This window comes from Diorhabda carinulata, chromosome 6, assembly GCF_026250575.1.
Source record: "Diorhabda carinulata isolate Delta chromosome 6, icDioCari1.1, whole genome shotgun sequence".
Lineage (NCBI taxonomy): Eukaryota > Metazoa > Arthropoda > Insecta > Coleoptera > Chrysomelidae > Diorhabda > Diorhabda carinulata.
This window is the reverse complement of record NC_079465.1, coordinates 22841573-22865484: the sequence shown is the minus strand read 5'-3', so window position 1 is coordinate 22865484 and position 23912 is coordinate 22841573. Positions and strand designations below refer to the sequence as shown.

At 33.5% G+C, this 23912-nt stretch overlaps 1 protein-coding gene across 7 annotated transcripts; it reads right to left on the bottom strand.

Annotated features, from left to right (window-relative positions):
- Nucleotides 1-662: 662 nt before the first annotated feature.
- Nucleotides 663-23910, bottom strand: LOC130895607 (ankyrin repeat, PH and SEC7 domain containing protein secG). Of its 7 annotated transcripts, none has more exons than XM_057803005.1 (11): nucleotides 23863-23910; nucleotides 20746-21039; nucleotides 16601-16868; nucleotides 11673-11785; nucleotides 9594-9912; nucleotides 9416-9541; nucleotides 9169-9362; nucleotides 3809-5670; nucleotides 2405-2739; nucleotides 2020-2335; nucleotides 663-1955 (listed from the first exon to the last, which is right to left on the bottom strand). In XM_057803005.1, the coding sequence occupies exons 2-10, from the start codon at nucleotides 20914-20916 to the stop codon at nucleotides 2052-2054; spliced, it is 3672 nt and encodes a 1223-aa protein (XP_057658988.1). In that variant the 5' UTR covers nucleotides 20917-21039; nucleotides 23863-23910; the 3' UTR covers nucleotides 663-1955; nucleotides 2020-2051. The 7 variants fall into 7 exon arrangements, with proteins under 7 accessions (XP_057658988.1, XP_057658989.1, XP_057658990.1 ...); XM_057803006.1 differs by having other exon boundaries at nucleotides 16694-16868; XM_057803007.1 differs by lacking the exons at nucleotides 20746-21039; nucleotides 23863-23910 and adding an exon at nucleotides 17710-17824.
- Nucleotides 23911-23912: the final 2 nt, after the last annotated feature.

Below are 23912 nucleotides of genomic sequence, written 5' to 3'. Positions count from 1 at the left end.
AAACTCAACGCGCGCCCACGAAAATGGGAATAATCTAATCCCCAATCGATTTTTCGAATTTTTTTTTATATCCTACATCTCGAAATTGTTAAAATTAATCAAATTATTTACGTAATTCGTTATGAAAAGAGGTCTGGCTATTAAATAAGGAGACTGCCCGCCAAGAGGGCGCCCTAAACGTGCGTTTTATATAATTTTGTTTCCAAAGATCAGTTTTTACAATAATTAATAAATCTTCCTTCAAAATAATTACGTATAGTTTCCATATAAATACTTTTCAAAACTAATATATTGAGGTTATGAACAAAATGTCAATAAGTGACTTGAAGTGTCAAATGTGACAGCGGAATTAGATAGTTAGTTTACGTGACCACCATTTCGAATTTCCAGAATTTTCGACAATTTCTGGAAATATTAGGGGCTGGAAACATTTTTTTTTCGAAAATCTACTTTCAAATTGTTATAGGGCATAAAATTTTCTATAATTTTAGCTTCGTACGAACCATAATGTAAAATATGTAAGCGTAGAATTTGAAATTAAAATGTTTAGAAATTCAGCGGAATTGATAAGAAAATTTGGAAAAATTGTTGAAAAACAGGAGTTATTGAAAATACCAAGGAAATTAAGGATTATGTAGCAGATTTAAGTGAAAAAAAGTCCATTAATGAAATATAATGTTTTATTAAAATTTTGTTGGAATTAATCCAATCCAATTCAAATAAAACGTATTCCGAAATACAAGGTTTGTCTGTAAAGTTTTCCGACCACAACTTTTTTAATTTTTTTTTATATTTGGATGTTTCATATTTTTTTTAACTCAAAATTTTCTAGTCTCCATTAAATTTCGAATTGGTTAGCCTTATCTATCCCCCATAGACTTTTTCTTTTTACTAGGTAGAGAAATAATTTTAAAAAAGGCTAGAACTAAGTTTATAATTATTATTATTAAGTCGGATACTTTCCAGGCACCCTCGTAATTTAGATAACCACAGCTGGCAGCTTTACTGATAAAATAAACAACAAGAGTCCAAATCTGTATAGATATAATTATATACAGGGTGTTTCAATCAGGAAAGTTGCCAACGTAATAAATATAGAAAAATAACAACGAAATTCTTAACGAAAATTTAAAATATATACATTATATCAATGTTCAAATAAATAAACTCCTTTTCAACGTACAATTCATTATCAATATACAGGGTGTAATAAAAAGATAGATCTTTAACTAAACCACGTGTTTTTAGAAGGAAAACACTTGGAAAATTTAAATTGGGAACTATAGAAATTAGATGAAACTAGATGAAGCAAATTAATAGAAATAATCGAAGAATTTCAATTAGATTTCGTAAGAAACTTAACGTCTTGGATATCTAGAAGACCAGATCTCAACCCCAATGACTATTTTGAAGACTTTTGTTGTAGAAGAAGTGTCTTTAGGTGAGATAATCGAAGACATCAAGCAAAAGGCATCGAATCAATGAAATTTCAATTAAATTTCATCAGAAACCAATTGAAAACGTTGAAAAATATGTATTCTGGAAAACGGAAACCCTTTATGAAGGTTTGGGGAAGACTCAAAGTTATCAATTTCTTCACTGTTCTTTTGCAGATACTGCTATAAAAAAACTTTTAAAATTTTCAATTCAAAATTGATCTTTCGAGAGCTGTGCACTTTCTTTTGTGCACATTTACTCAAAGAGATTCATGTCCGTTGCAACGGCAGAAAGTGTGGTTCAATTTATCACCTACTTTTTTGTTACACCCCGTTACACTAATATACAGTGTTGTGCGAAAGTAAACAACAACTTCAAACACTTTTAAAATTCGAAAACAACAAAAACGAAAAAAGCTCTTGAATACGAGACAATATGGCCGAAGTTTCGAAACGACTAATACGATGATACATTGTAGGACGGAACACGACATCAATCGACACAGAACTTCTAGTTAGCTGCACAGAACGTAAAATTATAGTTGTCAAAAGTTAGATTTACGACACAGTTTAAGATACTTACCACAAATCGATTATTACGTAATACAGTCGATTTTAATCGCTTTTCGAATGTTTATGAGCCGATACTTTTTTCTTATCATTATTACTATCATCGGAGATTGCTTCGTGTCCTTTAACGGTAAAAGTGACGTAGTACCTTTTGTTTTGATCAAGTTTATTGGTAGGTAAAGAAATAACTTGTTTATCAGTCCCGTGGGTTAATTCCAAAGTTACCGTTTTTTTAGGGTTAATTGTCGGTAAAAACCGGCCGGTACCCGGTTTACAATCCACTGAATCGAAACCAATTTTCGGTATCGAGTGATGATCCATTTTCGGTACTGAAATTTGAAAAAGAAAAAAAACAAACGAAATCGACGTGAGACGATAGAAATTGATGATGTACTTACGATAAGCCGCGCAAGGAACGCCGGTGTACGCGTGCGCGGCGTGCATACATCGATTGGTACTTTTGGTACATAACAAGGGATTGGCGGGAAGACCGCGCATATATTCGGCGCCGTTTTTCTGTAATTTCCTCAGAGCTTCGTATAAGAATTTTTCGAAGCTTTTGAATGTGTAATCTTCGGTTGTATAACGGCCGACGCCTACAGTCGAAGCGCAAGATTTGTGATAAGCTTCTACGGCTCTTTTGACTAAAACGGCTTCGTTGTGTTGACCGGCTCGGATCTGGTGACGTTTTAGTTCGAGTAGTTGCTGAAATATCTTCCTTTCGAGATGGTATCTAAAAAAAGAAAAAGAAGAAGGGTTGAAGGTAGAGAGGACGTAAAATGTAAGAAGAAGACTGGAATTGCGATGTTTGAATGAGACAGAAACGGATTTGACAAGAATAAGGATAATAGAAGACAAAGAAGAAGTGTTAAAGGGAAAAAAGTGTTAAAGATGAAGATGATTAGGACGTAGTTATAAAGAAGAAACAGAAGATAAGAATGATGGTAGAATGGACGTAAAATGTGAGAAAAAGACTGAAGTTGAGATGTTTGACTAAGACAGAAACAGATTTGACAAGAATAAGGATAAAAGAAGTGTTAAAGGGAGAGAAAGTATTAAAAATGAGGATAATTAGGACGTAGATAGAGAACAGAAACAGAAGATAAGAATGATGGTAGAATGGACGTAAAATGTAAGAAAAATACTGAACTTGCGATGTTTGACTAAGACAGAAAAGGATTGAACAAGAATAAGGATAATAGAAGACAAAGAAGAAGTGTTAAAGAGAAAGAAAGTGTTAAAGATGAAGATGATTAGGACGTAGATAGTAAGTAGAAATAGAAGATAAGAATGATGGTAGAATAGACGTAAGATGGAAGAGAAAACCAAGATTACAACTCAGACTGAGATAGAGACAGATTGTGAAATAATAAATATTAGAAAAAGACATAAAAGAAACAGAAAATGTGATACAGAAAATAAAACAAATAAAATTAAGATGATTGAGACACATACGTGAAAATGACGATAAATCAAACGGAGAATACAATAGAAACGATTGATAAGGATAAGAAGAAGAAATAGACGTATTGGAGAAAGAAAACTTGATAAAAACAAAAACAAAAGCAAACCTGACATAGCCGAGACCTTAATGAACAACTTGAACCGGAAACTGAGGTAAAAACGATGATGAAAAGCTAGAATCAGATGAAAACAGATTTGAAATGGATACTAGTGAACAAAAGGAGGAAGATCGAGTTGGTGATGGAGGGAACTGGAAAAAAAATGGTTATGGATAGTCGAAGGGTCGTTAAACAATCTAAAGGTATGAGAATATACAACGTTTCGTAATATATTTTCACCTTCTTATATTCGTTTGAATATTTTGTGTAACGGATGCCATATTGACGCCCCTATCGGACATATTTTTCCATTTCGTGGTTCTAGTACTCCTCGGACTCGGTTCGAAACCGGAATCTATCAAATTACTACTTTCGTAATCGCTTCCGGCGCTTCTCGCTTCGCGATTTCTGGATCTCTTCTTAACGAATCGTTTCGTTTTCGTACCGATCTCGTCTTCCATTTCGGATAAACTATCTTTATCTTTATCGCTTAAAATCGAAGTGAGCATCGGCGCCGACATGTTGGAATCGCATCTAACATGTTCTCGTATCGTATTTCTCTCATCTCGAATGTTCGGCAACGACGGAATTCTCGTATCTAAATTAGTTTCTTTGTAAAACTCGTTTAAATGTCTATCGCTTTTAGATAACGTACTTTTGAATAGTGGAGTCGGTATTTTACTTTTTAATTTGTCTTTTTTCGATTTTTTATCGAGTGATTTTGATCTCGTTTTGTTTGCAGTTGAATAGTTTGATTCCTCGTCTCGCAAAACACGAAAACTCTTATGAGATTTAGACGAGAATTCATCGTCGTCCGACGAACTCGATTCTTCATTTTCTTTGTTTCGTTTAATTTTTATATCGCTGAAATTTTCTTTATTTTGTTTAACACTCTCATCCTTTACTTCATTTTTTGATGGTTCGGTATTTAAATTTTCAATTTTATCATTTGTAACTTCGACTGTAGTTTTTGGTATTTCTTCTGTATCATAATTTTCAGTTTTGTTAACTTCGATTGGAATATTTTCAATAGTATCGATATTTTTAGCTTCTTCTTCAATTTCTATTTCTTTTTTATCAATTATTTGTTCAAAATCTTCTAATTCTGGTTGAGTTTTGTCTTCGATTGAATCAGTTTTAATTTCATCTGTAGTTTTTGCTATTTCTTTTGTATTATTTTCAGTTTTGTTAACTTCGTTTGGAATATTTTCCATAGTACCGATCTTTTTAGCTTCTTCTTCAATTTCTATTTCTTTTTTATCAGTTATTTGTACAAAATCTCCTAAATCTGGTTGAGTTTCGTCTTCTATTTTTTCGTAATTCGATATTTCGTTTAGATTTTCAATATTTTTTGTTAATTTTTCTTTTTCGACTACAACATCGATATCATCTTGTACCTTTTCTATAACATTAACATTTTCTTCATTAATATCGTTAATAATATCATCTGGTATTGATTTTGGTTGGGGATGTATGGCAGCTTCTACCAAAATATCTTTTTTAGTTTCTTCATTTTCTTCACTGGTAGATTGTTGATTAATTTCTTCGGTAGTAGTACAAGTGCTGTGATCTATCTTCGAGACGGTAGCTTGACTTGATATACTGATCATCGGTTCTTTGTTTAAAGAAGATTGTGCTGATTTATCTCGTTTAGAATTTTCTCTAAGTTTGGCCGATGTTTGAGTTTGAACTGACTCTTTATCGAATATAATTTCCTTATTTTCCGAAATTTTCACTTCAGTTTTACCGTTAATAGTTATTTCGTTACTATAATCGATTCTACTTTTAGTAGATTTTTCTCTTTCCGATATTTCGCTACTAGACATCGAAACTTTTTTCTTTTTAACGGTTTTTTTAATTTCTTTTTCGCTTTCCGAAGAAACGTCTCCGTAGAATGTAACGTCGTCTCTGATATGGAAATTTAAGGCACTATTACTTTGTTTGGGGTCGTTGAGTCTACTAGCCGGTACTCCTCCTTGGAGTTGCAAATATTTGGCAGTGGATCTGTAGCCTCGTTGAAGAGCGCAATCTAGTGGTGTCATAAAAACATTTTTCGAAGTACGAAGAACTGGATTTACTTGAGCGCCATTGTCTAATAGAATCTGAAATGATTAAAACATTTTATCGATTCGAAAAAAATGAATAATAGATCGTTTATTACATTACTGGTTATAATAATGTTATTACTAACGCTAGTTCTTATTGAACCAGTTGCATCGTTAACTCTTTCTTGAAAATACGTCATAGCGTCTTCGATTTTTGTTCGTTTAGTGATATTTTTATTTTTTGACGACTGTATAGTGAAAAAAAAATCTTCATTTATATATTTTTTCAAAAAATTTTGCTCAATTACGAGGGTGGTTCAAATATAAGTCGTTATTTTTGAATACAAGCTCGAAAGTGTCTATAAGGGACAATCAAAACCGCGCCGTATTATTTGCTGAAGAAAAACTGTGGGTTATAACAAAGCTTCAGCCAAAAAAGTATCAAGACTGAATTTGGAGTACAGAAATTTACACCCGTTTCCTACAACGGTATAAAGAGTAAGAAACTTGGATAATCCACTTTATTTTGACAAAAATTGCGCTTTTATGGAGTGTAGGAAGAAAGAAGAAGACGCGCCAGTTAAAACAAAGGTTAAATTATCAATAATTATATAAAAGAAGTAATTTCGTTTGATTTTTTCACTAAAAAACGAGCTGTAATTGGGCAGTATTAGTAATCATCCAAAAAACATGGTAAAACCGCCTACAACTGGTTTTGAAATGGCAACGTCGAACGAATTTGGTTGAAAAATATTGAAACACCCTCCTTATAGACCAGATTTGTTACCATGCGACTATTATTTATTTATTCAAAGAGATATACAATTCGAAAGCAATTCCGAATGAGGAATCTTTTTGAAACACCCTCGTATCAACGATTAAACTCGTATATCATTCGAGGCCGCGTAATTTGAAGGAAAAAAGAAGAATTCGACGTACGTTATTTATAGCTACAATCAAATTTAAGATACAAAAATGATACCATTGATTTATTTATTTATTTTTTTTTTTCACTACTGCACTTTGAAACGAACAATGTAAAAGTTTACATATGACTGGTTCAAATTTCCCAATTTAGAAATCTATGTAGGTCGGACGTCTAAACGTAAACTTAATTGGAACGCACGCGCGTTACGAATCGATGAAAAAATTCTAATCAAAACCTTTCGTAGATCATGATTCATGAAGAAAATCAGTTTGTGATCTTAACATTGCGTGTTGTAAGGGAAATTAGAGAGGGTGGATGATTTCAATTGCGCATTTTACCTACCTAAAGAAAAATCGATACGATTTTATCAATAATTATTATATATATAGGGTGAGCTTTAGAATTCTGGTTGTCCCAGTTATTTGATGACAAGTTGGACGCCTTAATTGTATAATTTGGGACTGAAGTTCTACTCTAAACGTATTCTGCTCGCTCTTTACATGATTCGTGGACACAAGTTTTACTCAAAACGTATTCTGCACGGTCTTTACATGATTCGTGGACAAAAGTTTTACTAAAAAGTATTCTACACGCTCTTTACATGATTCGTGGTCACAAGTTCTACTCAAAACGTTTTTTGCACGCTCTTTACATGATTCGTGGACTAAAAACGTATTCTACACGCTCTTTACATGATTCGTGGACACAAGTTTCACTCAAAACGTATTCTACGCGCTCTTTACATGATTCGTGGACACAAGTTTCACTCAAAACGTATTCTGCACGCTCTTTACATGATTCGTGGACACAAGTTTTACTCAAAACGTATTCTGCACGCTCTTTACATGATTCGTGGACAAAATTTTTTACTCAAAACGTATTCTGCGCGCTCTTTACATGAATCGTGGTCGTCTACAACTGGGGCGTGATCTAACTGGGGATCTAATTGGTGAAAAGCTATAGAAACTTTCCGAAACTGTTGAGTTCTTCAAGACGATTGGAAATTAATAATAATGTACTATAATAGAGCGATTTAGATCCTGTCTATTGGTTAAATATACAGAGTACATACACAGACAACAGTTTAACGCCTCAATTGTATAATTTGGGGCAGAAATTCTACTCAAAATGCATTCTGCACGCTCTTTACATGATTCGTGATCGTCTACAACGGGGGATCGATCTAACTGGAAATCTAATTGGTGAAAAGCGATTTTGATACTGTCTATTGGTTAAATATACAGAGTTTATATACACAAAGTTTATTATCTACGCAATTCAACAACTCCTCGAAAAGAAAAAGGTTAAAAACACGTAGCATTTATCGATTTAAAGAAAGCTTATGATGCAGTACGAAATATCTCAATTAAAGGACTTCTAGAGGTCATAGTAATAGCACAGGATGCAGAGGATCTGATTTATATGACGAAGAAATTAGAAATAGATGAAAACTTGGACTTAAACGAAGTTGTTTACAACGGGATGAAGTTATAGAGACGATTTCGAACTTGAAATAAATTGTGTACTTTTTAATACAGTGATATTTTTCAAGCAACCACCGCCATCTCTAGGTCAATCGTAGAAAATTACTACCACTTGTATATAAGTTTTAAAAGATGGTATTTTCAATTTACCATCCTGTATAAACCGTTACTAAAATAAATATTAAATATTTGTGAAAGTGGAAAGCTCTCAAACGGTAAACGCGTACCTCACGTGAGCTTCAACCTTGGCAAGATATCCATCTCAATATTGTATGCAAAACGTCCGACAGGGTTAAAAAAAGACCGTAGAAATCAATTGAGTGACCCTCGAATGTTATAAATACCGAAAAAATTACGAAATTAAAAGTATATTTGCAAATTTTCCTATTGTACAATACAATATTATGAAAAGTCTTTTTTATTTCTATAATTGCTGTTAAGGAATAATGATCAGTTTAATACTGATCAATTCATTTGTCCCGTAATGATTATTAGGCTTCTGGGTACATTTCGAACTCATAGAACCATTACTTAAACCTCCCATTACTCTATAGAACAGTTGAAATCTGTTTCTAAGGTTTGTATTGAATATTCACCAATTGGTACGAAAAATTCCATTCTGGAGACTCTTCCCTCAAAGATAAGTAACGTTCTGGTGGTCCTGGTGACCAAATCAAAGACACATTTGAAGAGGATCGTCATGTAACTGTTCGAGATATCAAAAACCTCACGAATTGAACACAAGCATTCAAAATTTCCACCTTAAGCGACTTGGAACGGATCATTTCTTGAAAAGAATCATCGCTGGAGTTGAAAGATGGTTAATTAATTCGAAAACGACCATGGAGCAAACACTATGAACCAGCACAAACCACGTCGGAAGCTTTGGTGGGATTACAAAATTGTCGAGTGTTTTGAGGTGATTCCAAACGATCAATTTTGATGTTTACTGTGAACTATCAATGAAACTGGATAAAGAAATCGAAGAAAAATGAACAGAATTATCAAATTTCCTTCCACAATGATAATTCAAGACCAAGAATAGTTAAACTTTCATAAAAGACCTTCAATTGCATCTGGTTCAATTTTTAACTGATAAGGACGAGATTTTTTATGATTATTTTTTATTGATGATTGATTTACCTTACACATGTCGGCGTTATCGTTAAGCGCCGCCATATGTAACGGACATCTACCGTCATTATTTCTGGCGTTTACTTGACTAGGTCTCATCTCCAGAAGCCACTTAACCAATTCTCTTCTACCGTTACCAGCTGCGTCGTGAAGAGGTAAATCACCTCTCGCGTTCCTTAACCATAAATTAGCCCCATGTACACCTATAAAAAAAAATTCGGAATCCTTCGATTTTTTTTAACGTATCCTACCTCACCAATTAATTTAACAGTTTCGAATTGTCCTTTGGCGCAACCGCAATGCGCTGGGCTTCTACCTTTCCGATCTTGTCGATTAGGATCGGCTCCGTGAGCTAAAAGAAGAGCCGTAGCATCCGCGTGTCCTGTAATTATCAATTCCTCGATTTCATCCTTTTTATTAAAGGATTTTCTTACCCAAAGTAACGGCGTAATGTAAAGCGGTACAACCATTAGTGTCTATAACATCCACCGAAGCTCCGCATAAAGTTAACAAGGTATCCATACAATCGGTATGACCTCTCGAGGCTGCACAATGTAAAGCAGTTAGACCATCTTTATCGCTAGCTTCCACATTAGCTCCAGCTCTAATTAAAGCTAGTACGGCTCTAGAGGAACCGGCGCTAGCGGCCCATAACAGCGGTTGTCTTTTATCGACGTCCGTTTCGGAGACTTTTATCTCCGGGTGCGAAAGAAGGGTTTGGAGCACTTGCATACCCAAATTTGAATCGCGATCCTGAATATCGAAGACAATTTTAAAGTCTATACGTCAGATCAGGGGTCAGCAAACACATAATCAACAAAAAAATCGTCGCATCGCATTTTCAACATCTCCTTCGTAACCAAAAATTTTCCTGCTAAGGAACAAACTGAAATTTCGTTGCTGAGACCCAGGCTGATACTGTAGCTCAGGATTTGGTCCTATCTAAGCTTCTAATCCTGTACAAGGCCCAGATTCGTCCACAGCTCACACATTCGGAGCTCGGCTCGCACGCATATGCTTGGGGATACTGGACTCAATCCAGAAGATAGTAATTCGAATTAAAAGCGATCCAGAATTGATCATAAGCTTGAATAGTAGAAAAAAATTTAACTGGACTAACAAGATAAGACCCAGGCTGATACTGCAGCTCAAGATTTGGTCCTATATAAAAATCTAATCCTGTACAAGGCCCAGATTCGTCCTTAGCTCACACATTCGGATATCGGCTCGCACGCATATGCTTGGGGATACTGGACTCAATCCAGAAGATAGTAATTCGAATTAAAAGCGATCCAGAATTGATCATAAGCTTGAATAATAGAAAAAAATTTAACTGGACTAACAAGATAAGACCCAGGCTGATACTGCAGCTCAAGATTTGGTCCTATATAAAAATCTAATCCTGTACAAGGCCCAGATTCGTCCTTAGCTCGCACATTCGGATATCGGCTCGCACGCATATGCTTGGGGATACTGGACTCAATCCAGAAGATAGTAATTCGAATTAAAAGCGATCCAGAATTGATCATAAGCTTGAATAATAGAAAAAAATTTAACTGGACTAACAAGATAAGACCCAGGCTGATACTGCAGCTCAAGATTTGGTCCTATATAAAAATCTAATCCTGTACAAGGCCCAGATTCGTCAATAGCTCGCACATTCGGATATCGGCTCGCACGCATATGCTTGGGGATACTGGACTCAATCCAGACGATAGTAATTCGAATTAAAAGCGATCCAGAATTGATCATAAGCTTGAATAATAGAAAAAAATTTAACTGGACTAACAAGATAAGACCCAGGCTGATACTGCAGCTCAAGATTTGGTCCTATATAAAAATCTAATCCTGTACAAGGCCCAGATTCGTCCTTAGCTCGCACATTCGGATATCGGCTCGCACGCATATGCTTGGGGATACTGGACTCAATCCAGAAGATAGTAATTCGAATTAAAAGCGATCCAGAATTGATCATAAGCTTGAATAATAGAAAAAAATTTAACTGGACTAACAAGATAAGACCCAGGCTGATACTGCAGCTCAAGATTTGGTCCTATATAAAAATCTAATCCTGTACAAGGCCCAGATTCGTCCTTAGCTCGCACATTCGGATATCGGCTCGCACGCATATGCTTGGGGATACTGGACTCAATCCAGAAGAAAGTAATTCTAATTAAAAGCGATCCAGAGTTGATCAGAAGCTTAAATCATAGAAGAAAACTCGACGATCTGACTCAACTATCCAACTGGAGCAGTTTTTGTAAGACCTACTCGACGGGTAGACGTGGTTCATCAACAACGAGGTGCCCTGCAGATGCTTAAAATGAATCAATCAATATACATAGAGTGTGAAATTTGGTTCTCACAGAAAAAACTAGAGAAGCCGTAGCGAGAAACTTAGGAACGATGATCAAACTGAATGTTTCCGTTTTAAATTTGTTAAAAATTTCACGTAGACATATTAAAAGTTTGTCGACCCCTGCTCTAAATAGTATGATTTTTTTTCTACTTACTCCCCCACACATTTGAGCAGCGTAATGTAGAGGATACCCCCCATGGACGTCTGGAGTTGAAACGCGCGCTCCTGCAGCTAGTACTGCCCTTAGTGCAGCCGTTTCCCCACAAACTACAAATATCAAAAGTAAAATTACGAGGTCTGACAACTTACTCTATCCATAAATATTTTTAGCTTCAAATATAACAACCACAGCCACCCTATTCGCCTGATATACACCCTTCAACGTTTTTCTTTTCACCAGAATAAAAATTATCTTATGGAGTCGATGGATGGTGCAAAGAGGACAAAGAAAACACTAAAATCTTCTTTTAGCCCCATATACTACGACCATCGAGCCGTTTTTTTTCAAGTTTGTGACCAGAAAGTAATCCGAGGAGGTTAAATCTAGCGAATAGGGTGCACGAGGTAGCTATTCAAAAGTTAATCATCCGAAAAAACCGACGCCATGACTTTGCCTGCAGATAGAACAGTATTTGCCTTCTTTGGACCTAGTCCTTCCTCTTCAGTCCATTTTTTTTATTATTATTTTGTTTCGTTCCGTGAAACAATCGATGGAAACATCTTCAATACGCTGTTTTTTTCAGTTAATATGCGATGTGAAATGTCTGCTAGCTCGCCCTCTTTCAATCGACGATCAACCAGTGGATTTTCTTCAACATTTCTGGAGTCGTCACTACATTTAATCGACCACTGCGATGCTGGTCCTGTACGGGTTGTCTTACCCAGAGTAATCTAAATCAGCTTCTATATTGATTGGGCTAAAGCTTGATGGGTGCCGAGTAAATACTAAACAACGTGGTGTGGTAGTTTCTAATAAAGCAACTACCGCCATCTCTAGGTCAGGCTAGGTATTTATGTGACCATCCTCGTATATCTGTCTGATTATTTTTAGTCAGACCTCGTACCAACAATAAATATTTATATTTAAAGTGACTGTAGTCCTTATAAACGTACTTTAACATGCAAAATCTTTGCTGTTCGATTATTTTTAAAAGTTAAACATAGTGAATTGGTCAAACAACATATATTTGTACCGAATAAAATATTTTTTTGAATAAGTTAGTTGTTTCAATCATAAAAAAAACGAAATGGTATCAAAATTTGCCTGATAATTAACTAAAAAAGCACGATATATACAGGGTGATACATTAAGAATGTCCAATCTCTGAACTGTAGATTCTAGACCTCAAAATATGATGATTATGCTCAACACGTTTTCTTATGCAAATATTGCTAGTTTCCGAGATACGGGGTGTTCAAAGTTTAAATTTAAATTTTGATTTTCGCAAAAAAATTGGCGATTTTACGTTTTTTGGCATGAGGAATCATAATTTGTACTCTAATTTAACATTGCTAATAGAGGGCGCTAGTTACACGTGTTTGTGTTAATTAAATTAAAGTAAAGTTTTTTTTGGGCTAAACTTACAACTGAAATAATAAAAAAATATTCAAAAGCGTTAAATTCTACAAAAAAAAAGTTACTCTTTTTTGATTCTTTAATTCGTCTTCTGAAAAGTTCAATAAATTTTAATTTTTTCATAAGAAAATTTTATTATTCCTTAAATATTAAACAATAACAAATTAGCAAACAAAAATAAAAAACTTGAAAGCAAATGCTAAAAATGCCCACCACAATTTACTTCAATACACTATATGATCTGCTTTCGTAAAAATCTAAATCTAAATCTAAAAATTTTCAATTACATCCGCAGCTTCTTCTAATATTTTACGTCGTAGTTGTGGAAGAGAAGTAATTTTTTCTTTGTAAACTAATGCCTTCATTTGCGACCAAATTGAAAAATCCAAAGGATTTAAATCAGGGCCTCTTGGTGGCCGAGCAAACTAACTTCCAAGACCAATCCATCGATACAGAAACTGTTCGTTTAAGTATTGACGAACTTGTAAAGAATAATGTGGTGGTGCTCCGTCGTGCAAAAACCACATATTTTGTCTTAAAGCGAGAGGTATATCCTCTAGTAATTCGTGTAAATGTTCTAGAAGAAAATCTAAATAAAGAGGTCCATTTAAATTGGTTGGCAGTTCAAAAGGACCTATTAAATACCCACATATTACACCACACCAAATGTTAACCCCTTAAACTCGTGCTAAAAATGTGTTTCCCTCATAGCATTTGATTTTTTCAGAATCCCACAAATGATTATTTTTATAATGAAATATTCCTCGTCTGGTAAATGTTGCCTCATCAGTAAAATTGTATCCAGAAAATCTGGGTTAACATTTTGTTTATCTTGCAAAAAATGGGCAAATTGTAGACGCTTAGGTAAATCTTGAGGTAATAAATTCTGAACACGAGTGTAATGATATCGATGCAATTTTTCCCTCTTCAGTATTCTAAAAATAGATGATTTGCCTGTTTGCAGACTTAATCGGCGAGTACTGATATCTGGATTCTCCGTAACACAAATTAAAATTTGATCTTCTTCATCGGCAGTGATTTTTTTTTGTAGCACCGTGCTCAGTTTTAGAGCGTAAAGACCCCGTTTCACCTAAGCAGTTGTAAAGATTTGGTACAGTTTGTAATTGGGTTGCCTTCGATTGTGAATATCTTCGAGCCGCAGCTGGACAACTATAATTTGACTGAGCAAACACACAAATCATATCGCGCATCTCATTATTGGAAAAATCGTATGCCTACGCATTATTTGATAAATAACAATTACACTTGTTATACTAATACTTATATACTAATGTATTACTTATTCTTATTATAATCCAATTTTTGCTTCTACACAAACTGTCTAATAGCGACACAAGCCAAGGATTGGGCATTCTCAATAAATCACCCTGTATTTTGTGATTCAATGTACTAGTTTAATAATCAAAGTAAACTCGACCGGACGTTATCAAGGATAACTGCAATGGCGTTATACAGGATTTAACGTCTTCAATCGATTTTGTATGTTATACTTGGAAAATGAACATTTTCCTACTTATTTTTAATTATTCAAATGAATTTCGTTCGTAATTTCGTTTTTTTTTATCAAATAATCACGAAAAGGATTAATTTGTTGTCGATACTTGAAATTTTAAGCAAACATTTTTATACTCCCCATTATAAATCTATTTGTATGCAAATTTGAACTTGGTAACATGCAAAATTATTGTCGAAATGACCTTTAATTAGTTCCGCACACCCCAGGTATTTGCAATGCACTGAAAAATGTATATTACTCAATTTTTTGACCCTGACATTAAGTTTGGAAAATATATTTTCAGTTTTATAATCATATTTTAGCTGTTCGAACCCCAGATCGAGTAGAATTTTCTAAAACGTCTTTATTGATAAATTTCGTAAAATTATATTTTACGAGGGTTGTTCGAAAAATTCCTAAATTCCGGAACCTGAGTTTCTATTTGTAAATTGTATGAATGGGATTCTTTGAAAATGTTTGTTTTTGAAAAACAAACAAAATTTATGAATAAGAAATGAAAATTGGATTCCTGTAGATGTAAAAAATATTTTGAAAAATGCATTGCAATGCAATGAGATTACTATTCGAGGATTTTCTGTATCGTTGACGACAAAAGCATGCACCAGGTACCTAGTGCTCAAGATGGACGACATCTACGTCGTCTATCGAAATCCCTTGAAAATTCGTTATGAAATTGGCGGAAAATGTACTCAAGGAGTTTTCAAAGGACAAATATCACGAGATACCAGGTTCCAGAAGTACTTAGCCTGACCTAGAGATGGCGAAATTTTCCTAAAAAATTCCACAATCTGTTTTAAGTTTGGAGACGCCCCGTTGTTTGATATTTGCCATCAATATTGATTAGAAAACATGAAAAAATTCGTCACCAATATTTTCATTTGAAAGGCCTTAGCTCAATCAAAATAAAAAGGCCGTACAGGACTAGCATCGCAGTGGTCGAATGAGGGGACGACTCCAGAAATGTTGACGAAAATCCACTGGATGATTCAGCGACCTAGCAGACATAGTAGGCATTCCAAAAAGAGATTTACATCGCATATTAACTCAAAATTTGGACATGACAAAGCCATTCGCAAGATGGGTGCCGCTTTTGCTCATAATGGAACAAAAACATCGTCGTGAAGATGTTTCCATCGAGTGGTTGACAATGTTTCATAACTTTGGATGAAATGTGGATCCATTACTTCATACCCCTAACAAAATAACTACCAAAAAAATGGACTGAAAAGGGAGGACCAGATTCAAAGAAGGCAAAGACCGTTCCATCTGCTGGACAGGTCTGGGCGTCGTTTTTTTGGAGAGGATGCGCGTGGGATAATATCTATTGAATATCTTGTTGTTTTATGAAGACCAGCTCCCGCATCCGTTATTGCAATGGCCAAAATATGGAGCCAAAAACTCATTTCCGGCAATAATTTCCGAATTTTTTCCATTTTTAACAAAATAACAACGAAAAAAATGGACTAAAGAGGGAGGACCAGGTTCAAAGAAGCCAAAAACCGTTCCATCTGCAGATCAGGTTTTGGGGGGATGTGCGTGGGATTTTTTCCTTTTTTAACAATTTGAAATGCACTGTTCAAAATGCATTGAAGCAATGAAACTCACTGCTCAGAAAATTCCAAGTTTTGTACTTCATTTCCTCGACTGTATCAATTTGACTGACGACGAACATTCTTGACTACCATGAACTGCATCAATATCATCGAAATAATCATCAAATTACTGGATGACAGTCAAATTAAGTTCATAGAAATGGAAGAAGATATCGGGATATCAAAAAAACAAATCTGCTATTTTCTAACTGAAAAATTATGATCCGCGCGTGTTCGGCCCCTTTTGGATCAAAAGAACATTCGAATGAACATTTTGGTGTATCCAGGAGAATTTTTCAAACAGCCCTCTTACAAATTATTCAATTTTTAAAGAACGAAAAGTGATAACCACCAAAATCTTTGACCAAAACACTTACCGGCAGCCCAATGAACAACGGTGTGTTTTTCATTATCGACGGCATTGACATCGGCCCTGTTAGCTAAAAGAAAAGTAACTAATTGCATGTTACCGGCAATTACCGCTAGATGTAGCGGCGTAAACCCATCCTCGTCCCTACCATCTACCAATTCGGGAGCAGCCATGACCATGAGATCCGCTGCTTGTGAAGCGCAACGACTACTACTGGTACTAGTATAATGCAGAGCAGTTTTACCGGTACGATCTCGTTGAAAAAGTGAAGAGCTCTGTAAAAGATTAACTACAACTGAGATATTATCATTATTTATAGGTAAGCGGGTTGATCGTATGACAAAACTAGAATCGCCAAGCTTGCATTTCGTGCTGAAATCATGCTTTAACTAATAAGCTAACCAAACGTAGCCGAGCTGGCAGATGTTATTTCACAAGAACCACCTCCATAGCACCTCGAACAATATGTAAATCGCTCTCTAAGTGTTCGGAAGATTTTTCTTTTTCGGACCCTACCATGAAGGTGTATTCTGGTCTCATCTCAGAATAGAACAGATGCTCATTAGTCCAATGTCAAATTCAGATGATTTTGTGCCAATGTTGTGGATCTTCGTCTTAGTGTCCACTGATTATTGGGACAGTAAGAGCTGTCGTGGCGATGTCTTAATGTTGTTGACGGTTACGAATCGCTTCCTACCTGTTCCTGGTCGTCTATGAAAGGATCCAGTTTCCTCAGAACGCTTACCATATTTTTAAATTACTGCTAGGGTAATATCGAGTTGACCAAGTCGATTATCGTTTGAAGAAATAACTTTTTGTGGTCTAAACTAACACACCTGGACACTATTGAGATTAAATTACCTTTCAAACAGCATATTTCTTGATTTTTCTGATGAATAATTTAATAAAAAAATAGTTGAAATCAAAACTTTGTCTATTTAAATGCACGCAAATTTAGGTACACCTAAATATGTCGCTTAAATTAAAACTGTCAAATTATGTCATTAAAATCTTAGGATGTTGACTATGTTCCTTAACAGGGTGGTCTTAAAAATAGTACAATCGAAAATTGTAGAAATATGTAAAGATGAGCGTTTTTTAATGTTTTTAATTTACCTTCGAATTTTGAAAATCCATTCACTAATTTCATTTTTTTATTTAACAAATCTCACGATTTAACGAACTTTAGACGTAAACTGATAAAAAAATCGGTTGTGCTGCTAAATCAATCCAAACTTCGAAAGTTGCTATGACAATAGAAAAAGTAATTAGGGTGGAATCCACCTCGTATCAGTATAGTTGAGAGGGTGAGTTCAACGACTTTAAGGAAAATATATTGTGGCGGGAAGATGGAAATTTTAGAAAATATAAAATAATAGAATAAAAATAAAGGAATTTTGAAAAACATGTTCTAAAAAAATGGAAATTTTGGCTTAAATCTTAGTATAATTGATTTCGCCAATTCTTTACGGTATTTTTTACTTTTTAACTATTTTTTTTATCGTTTTAACTTTATCAGCTATTATTTAAATTTTGATTTTAAAATTAAGAAACTGAAGGAAGGGATATTAACTACGAGGTGCATTCTACATATAGCTTAGAAAATTTATTCAATTTCTGAAAATAAAGATTCATTTTTGACATATTACGATGGAAATAATCGATATAGGTAATTGAAAGAAGAAAGACACTACAATATTTTCGACAAAAAATATTCAAATTTTGATTGATAATAAGTACGATTTTTCTAATTTCCCGCTCCTATTTGACAGATCAAAACTATTCCTGTCAATTGTCATATATCATTCGACTTCTGTCAAAAATTAAAAACACTGCGTGAGTATTTTCTGAATTTTTTTATAAATTTTTAGGTTATGAAAAAAAAATTGATTGATAAGGAGACAATTGATAACTACGAGGTATTTTTATTAAATGCCCATTAGGAAAAATCGACATAGAAAGCTCAGAAAATGTCAATTTTTGATAAGAATGTAAAAAATTGAAAAAAAACTACAATATTTTGGAAAAAAATTGAAGATCTTTAGAAAAATAACGAAAAAAAAAAGTTTTTTTTAATAATTTTCAATTAAACAAAAAACTTTTTGTTAAAATTTTGATTTACGATAAGTGGGATGATAAATTTTTCTAATTTCCCGCTCCTATTTGACAGATCAAAACTATTCCTGTCAATTGTCATATATCATTCGACTTCTGTCAAAAATTAAAAACACTGCGTAAGTATTTTCTGAATTTTTTTATAAATTTTTAGGTTATGAAAAAAAAATTGATTGATAAGGAGACAATTGATAACTACGAGGTATTTTTATTAAATGCCCATTAGGAAAAATCGACATAGAAAGCTCAGAAAATGTCAATTTTTGATAAGAATGTAAAAAATTGAAAAAAAACTACAATATTTTGGAAAAAAATTGAAGATCTTTAGAAAAATAACGAAAAAAAAAGTTTTTTTTAATAATTTTCAATTAAACAAAAAACTTTTTGTTAAAATTTTGATTTACGATAAGTGGGATGATAAATTTTTCTAATTTCCCGCTCCTATTTGACAGATCAAAACTATTCCTGTCAATTGTCATATATCATTCGACTTCTGTCAAAAATTAAAAACACTGCGTAAGTATTTTCTGAATTTTTTTATAAATTTTTAGGTTATGAAAAAAAAATTGATTGATAAGGAGACAATTGATAACTACGAGGTATTTTTATTAAATGCCCATTAGGAAAAATCGACATAGAAAGCTCAAAAAATGTCAATTTTTGATAAGAATGTAAAAAATTGAAAAAAAACTACAATATTTTGGAAAAAAATTGAAGATCTTTAGAAAAATAACGAAAAAAAAAGTTTTTTTTAATAATTTTCAATTAAACAAAAAACTTTTTGTTAAAATTTTGATTTACGATAAGTGGGATGATAAATTTTTCTAATTTCCCGCTCCTATTTGACAGATCAAAACTATTCCTGTCAATTGTCATCCATCATTTGACTTCTGTCAAAATTTGAAAACACTGCGTAAGTATTTTCTGCATTTTTTTATAAATTTTGAAGTTATGAAAAAAAATTGATTGATAAGGAGACAATTGATAACTACGAGGTACTTTTATTAAATGCCCTTTAGGAAAAATCGACATAGAAAGCTCAGAAAATGTCAATTTTTGATAAGAATGTAAAAAATTGAAAAAAAACTACAATATTTTGGAAAAAAATTGAAGATCTTTAGAAAAATAACGAAAAAAAAAAGTTTTTTTTAATAATTTTCAATTAAACAAAAAACTTTTTGTTAAAATTTTGATTTACGATAAGTGGGATGATAAATTTTTCTAATTTCCCGCTCCTATTTGACAGATCAAAACTATTCCTGTCAATTGTCATCCATCATTTGACTTCTGTCAAAATTTGAAAACACTGCGTAAGTATTTTCTGCATTTTTTTATAAATTTTGAAGTTATGAAAAAAAATTGATTGATAAGGAGACAATTGATAACTACGAGGTACTTTTATTAAATGCCCTTTAGGAAAAATCGACATAGAAAGCTCAGAAAATGTCAATTTTTGATAAGAATGTGAAAAATTGAAAAAAAACTACAATATTTTGGAAAAAAATTGAAAATCTTTAGAAAAATAACGAAAAACAAAGTTTTTTTTAATAATTCTCAATTATAAACTTCAGATATTTATATTCGTGGAAAAAAAACTTTTTGTTAAAATTTTGATTTACGATAAGTACGATGATAAATTTTTCTAATTTTCCGCTCCTATTTGACAGATCAAAACTATTCCTGTCAATAATTATACATCATTCGACTTCTGTCAAAAATTTGAACACGATGCAAAAATATTTTCTTCATTTTCTTGTAAATTTTGAGGTTATGAAAAAAAATTTATTCATAAAAAAACGTTTGATAACTACGAGGTACTTTTATCAACTGCCCAATAGGAAAAATCGACGTAGGAAACTCAGAAATGTGAAAAATCGAAAAAAAAACAAAAAACGTGTTTCTTCTAATATTTTTCGGTTTTTTCTCGTAAATTTTGAGGTTATTTATCAATTATCAACAATTAGAAGCCTTATTTTATATAAGTATAAATGAATTTGAATTAAAAAATCGAATATGTAAATTCGTTGATATACTAACCTCAACCCCAATAATTTTTCTAACGACATCGACATCTCCTTGTTGTGCGGCATACATTAGCGTCGAAACGCCTGCGACGTATCGCGGGCGACGCTGTTTACCTCGACGACGATCTCGCAAGCGTCGATTCTTGTTTGATACTGTCCCAAGTTTACCTTTCGAAGGACTCATACTGCCGTCGCGGCGCTATTCAACCAAATATACAACAGCGTCGTTTCCGACACCCCGTTCTCGAAATTTTCCAACACCTCCATTGTTTTTTTTTTCTAATTATGATCCCGTAGTTCGATAATACTACAAAGGAAAATATTTTACATTAAAATTATTATTTTTTATCTGGAGGAATTGTCTTTCAATCTATACGATGATTGGATCGTCCCAGAAATATCTAGCCTGACCTAGAGATGGCGGTAGTTGCTTGAAAAACACCATTCAGCATGTTTCGCAGCTATCAATAGTGAAGACCAGCATCGTAGTGGTCGACCAAATGGACTGAAGAGGGAGGACTAGGTTCAAAGAAGACAAAAACCTTTTTTTCTGCAAGCAAGGTCATGATGTCGATATTTGGCTAAGAAGAAAGTGTTGTTTGATCAAGACAATGCACCAGCACAAACATCTGGTATTGCAAAGGCCAAAATTAACGAATTAAAGTTTGAATTGTTACTTCACGCAACGTATTTGCTAAATTTAACACCCTCGGATTATTTTTTGTTCCCAGACTCGTTGGTCGAAGATTTTTCAACACAAGAAATGTGAATCAACACGGCCATTAATAGCTGACGAAAAGGCTTGAATAACTGGACTTAGAAGACTAAAAAATAATGAAAATTTCTGTCGAGTTTGGATGTATTCACTTCCCAATAAAACACGTACCTTCAATTGCAAATCCTTCTTGAATTGTGGTAAAAAAGCGTGGATCTTATGATCTTTCAGTTGGACAGCGTCTTCGACTTCCAGAAGGTTTTTGTTTTAAAAAATTGAGATCAATATAAATTCTAATTTGTAAATATTTAATTTTAATTCATGATTGACAGTACTACAAGAAATCAAATAGAAAGAAGTGTAATAAAAACCGAAATTACTAGAATTGAAAAGTGTTTCGTGTCACTACGAAATAAGCGTCAATTATAGTGAAAGTAGAGAAGACGTTTCACGCGATGTTGTCTACAACCGAATCGTCTGTTCGTTATAAATCCTTATTATACGAGGATCATCCTAAAAGTAGACAAAACTGATTCCTTGTAGTACTGTGAATCATGAATTAAAATTTAATATTTACAAATTAGAATTATTGATTATGACTATTGATCTTATTTTTCAAAAAAAAACCTTCTGGAAGTGAAAAAACGAGTCGAAGACGCTGTCCAACTGAAAAATCATAAGATCCACGCTTCTTTACCACAATTCAAGAAGGATTTTCAACTGAAGGTACGTGTTTTATTGGGAAGTGAATACATCCAAACTCGACATCCAACAATTTTTATTATCTTTTAGTCTTCTAAGTCCAGTTATTGAAGCCTTTTCGTCAGCTATTAATGGCCAAGTTGGGAACTGAAGAAATCTTCGCTTGTTGATTTCCTTTTTGTGTATTGTTTATTTTCCCATGCATATTTTTCTCTTTTCACAGTTTTATACGAGGTAGAATGAAATAAACCAATCAATTTATAGTAAATTTGACTTAGATTTTCTATATCTTGTCTGTCAATCGCAGAAAACATTTTTCTGGTCAATAAATTTTCATAGTTCGTGTTTTGAGCTAAGATTTTTATTTTTTTGAAGTAAAATTCACGAATTTCGTTTGTGTAAAGCGTTCTTGGTGTACCAGGATGGTCTCAGAAGTACAAAGAAAATTTTAGCTCCATACTTTTACCAGAGATGTTCAATTAGTTCCATACCCTTCATTAGAGGAAAATCTTTGATCACCGAGTCATTTTTTCAAATCTGATAACAGAAAATGATCCGAGGGGGCTAAATCTGACGAATAGGATGCATGACCTTGCCTGCAGATAGTTTTCGCTTCTTTTGGAGCCGGTTTGGAGTTTTCTTTTAAATGATTTTCGTCTACTACAAATTCTTCGTTTTTATTTCCAATTCTTTCATATGTTTTCAATTGGATACCTTCTTGTTTCCTTATTTGTTTTATTTTATTTTTTTTGACGCTTGCTTTTCCTTTTATTTTCACATCATGTTAAGATTTCTTCTTTTACCATGTTTTTTTGATCGTTTTTCTTCTTTTCCTAAATGTTTCTTTACCACTTTCTCTATTTATTCATTAATATGTTTTCGTACAAATCTATAACTAATCATTTATTATCCTAATGATCCCAATCCTTGTTTTTATCGATATCCCAGTTGTTTTTCAAACACCGTGTATATATAAATTGTATCGTGAAAATGTTTCCGGTAAACGTGACCGCGTGATTGAGTTTTCAGTGGAAATTGGTCACTTTTTAAAACTGGGTCGATTGTTGGGTCATGGTCGAATATATCAGATTGAAATATCAAATAATACATCAAATAAAAAGGAAACTTTTGACTTTAACTGTATATTTTTTCGCGATTGGTTCAAAACTTAATCCAGTTCATCGACAAACACGACTGCGTTTCGCACAGGATCATCTGAATTGAGCATTGGATCATTGTATATAGCAATCGGATACTTAGAGAGCGATTTACGTATTGGATACGTGATCTGGAGTGTAATTTCTAGCACGAAGAAATTTGTTCACTCGTAGGGGGGATACGCAAGATTACATTGCGTATTTCGGGTTATCGAGTGGCCAGTATACAGTCCCGACCTAAATACGATAGACCTTTTATGGAGAATTCGATTTAGACTTCCTATCCCAAACTCGATCCCAGAGCTTATTGTTATAGTAGGGGCTTAACATCCCACAAGAAAAAATAGCTAACTTCAGTCTCTGAAGATGATAAATTGATAATCGAAACATATTAAATTGTGTTTTAAACAACGTTTTATTTGATGAATAATAAAAAAAAATATATGGTTAAAGTTAAAAGTTTACAGTGGGTCAATTTTTATGTACGCAAGTATATTTCCGTTTAGAAGAAAATTTTTTAATTTGAGACAATTTTATTCAATAAAGATGAACTTACCAATCGAAAGTGTGTCATCACACCACACGCTCCGACACTTGATAAGACCT

Excerpts from the sequence above, each read along its gene's own strand:
- LOC130895607 (XM_057803005.1), bottom strand. The coding sequence starts at position 20,916 with ATGAGTCCTTCGAAAGGTAAACTTGGGACAGTATCAAACAAGAATCGA. Across the intron at positions 9,542-9,593 it reads ACATTACGCCGTTACTTTGG|GACACGCGGATGCTACGGCT; the intron begins GTAAGAAAATCC and ends TGATAATTACAG. Across the intron at positions 2,336-2,404 it reads CGTTCCTTGCGCGGCTTATC|TACCGAAAATGGATCATCAC; the intron begins GTAAGTACATCA and ends TTCAAATTTCAG.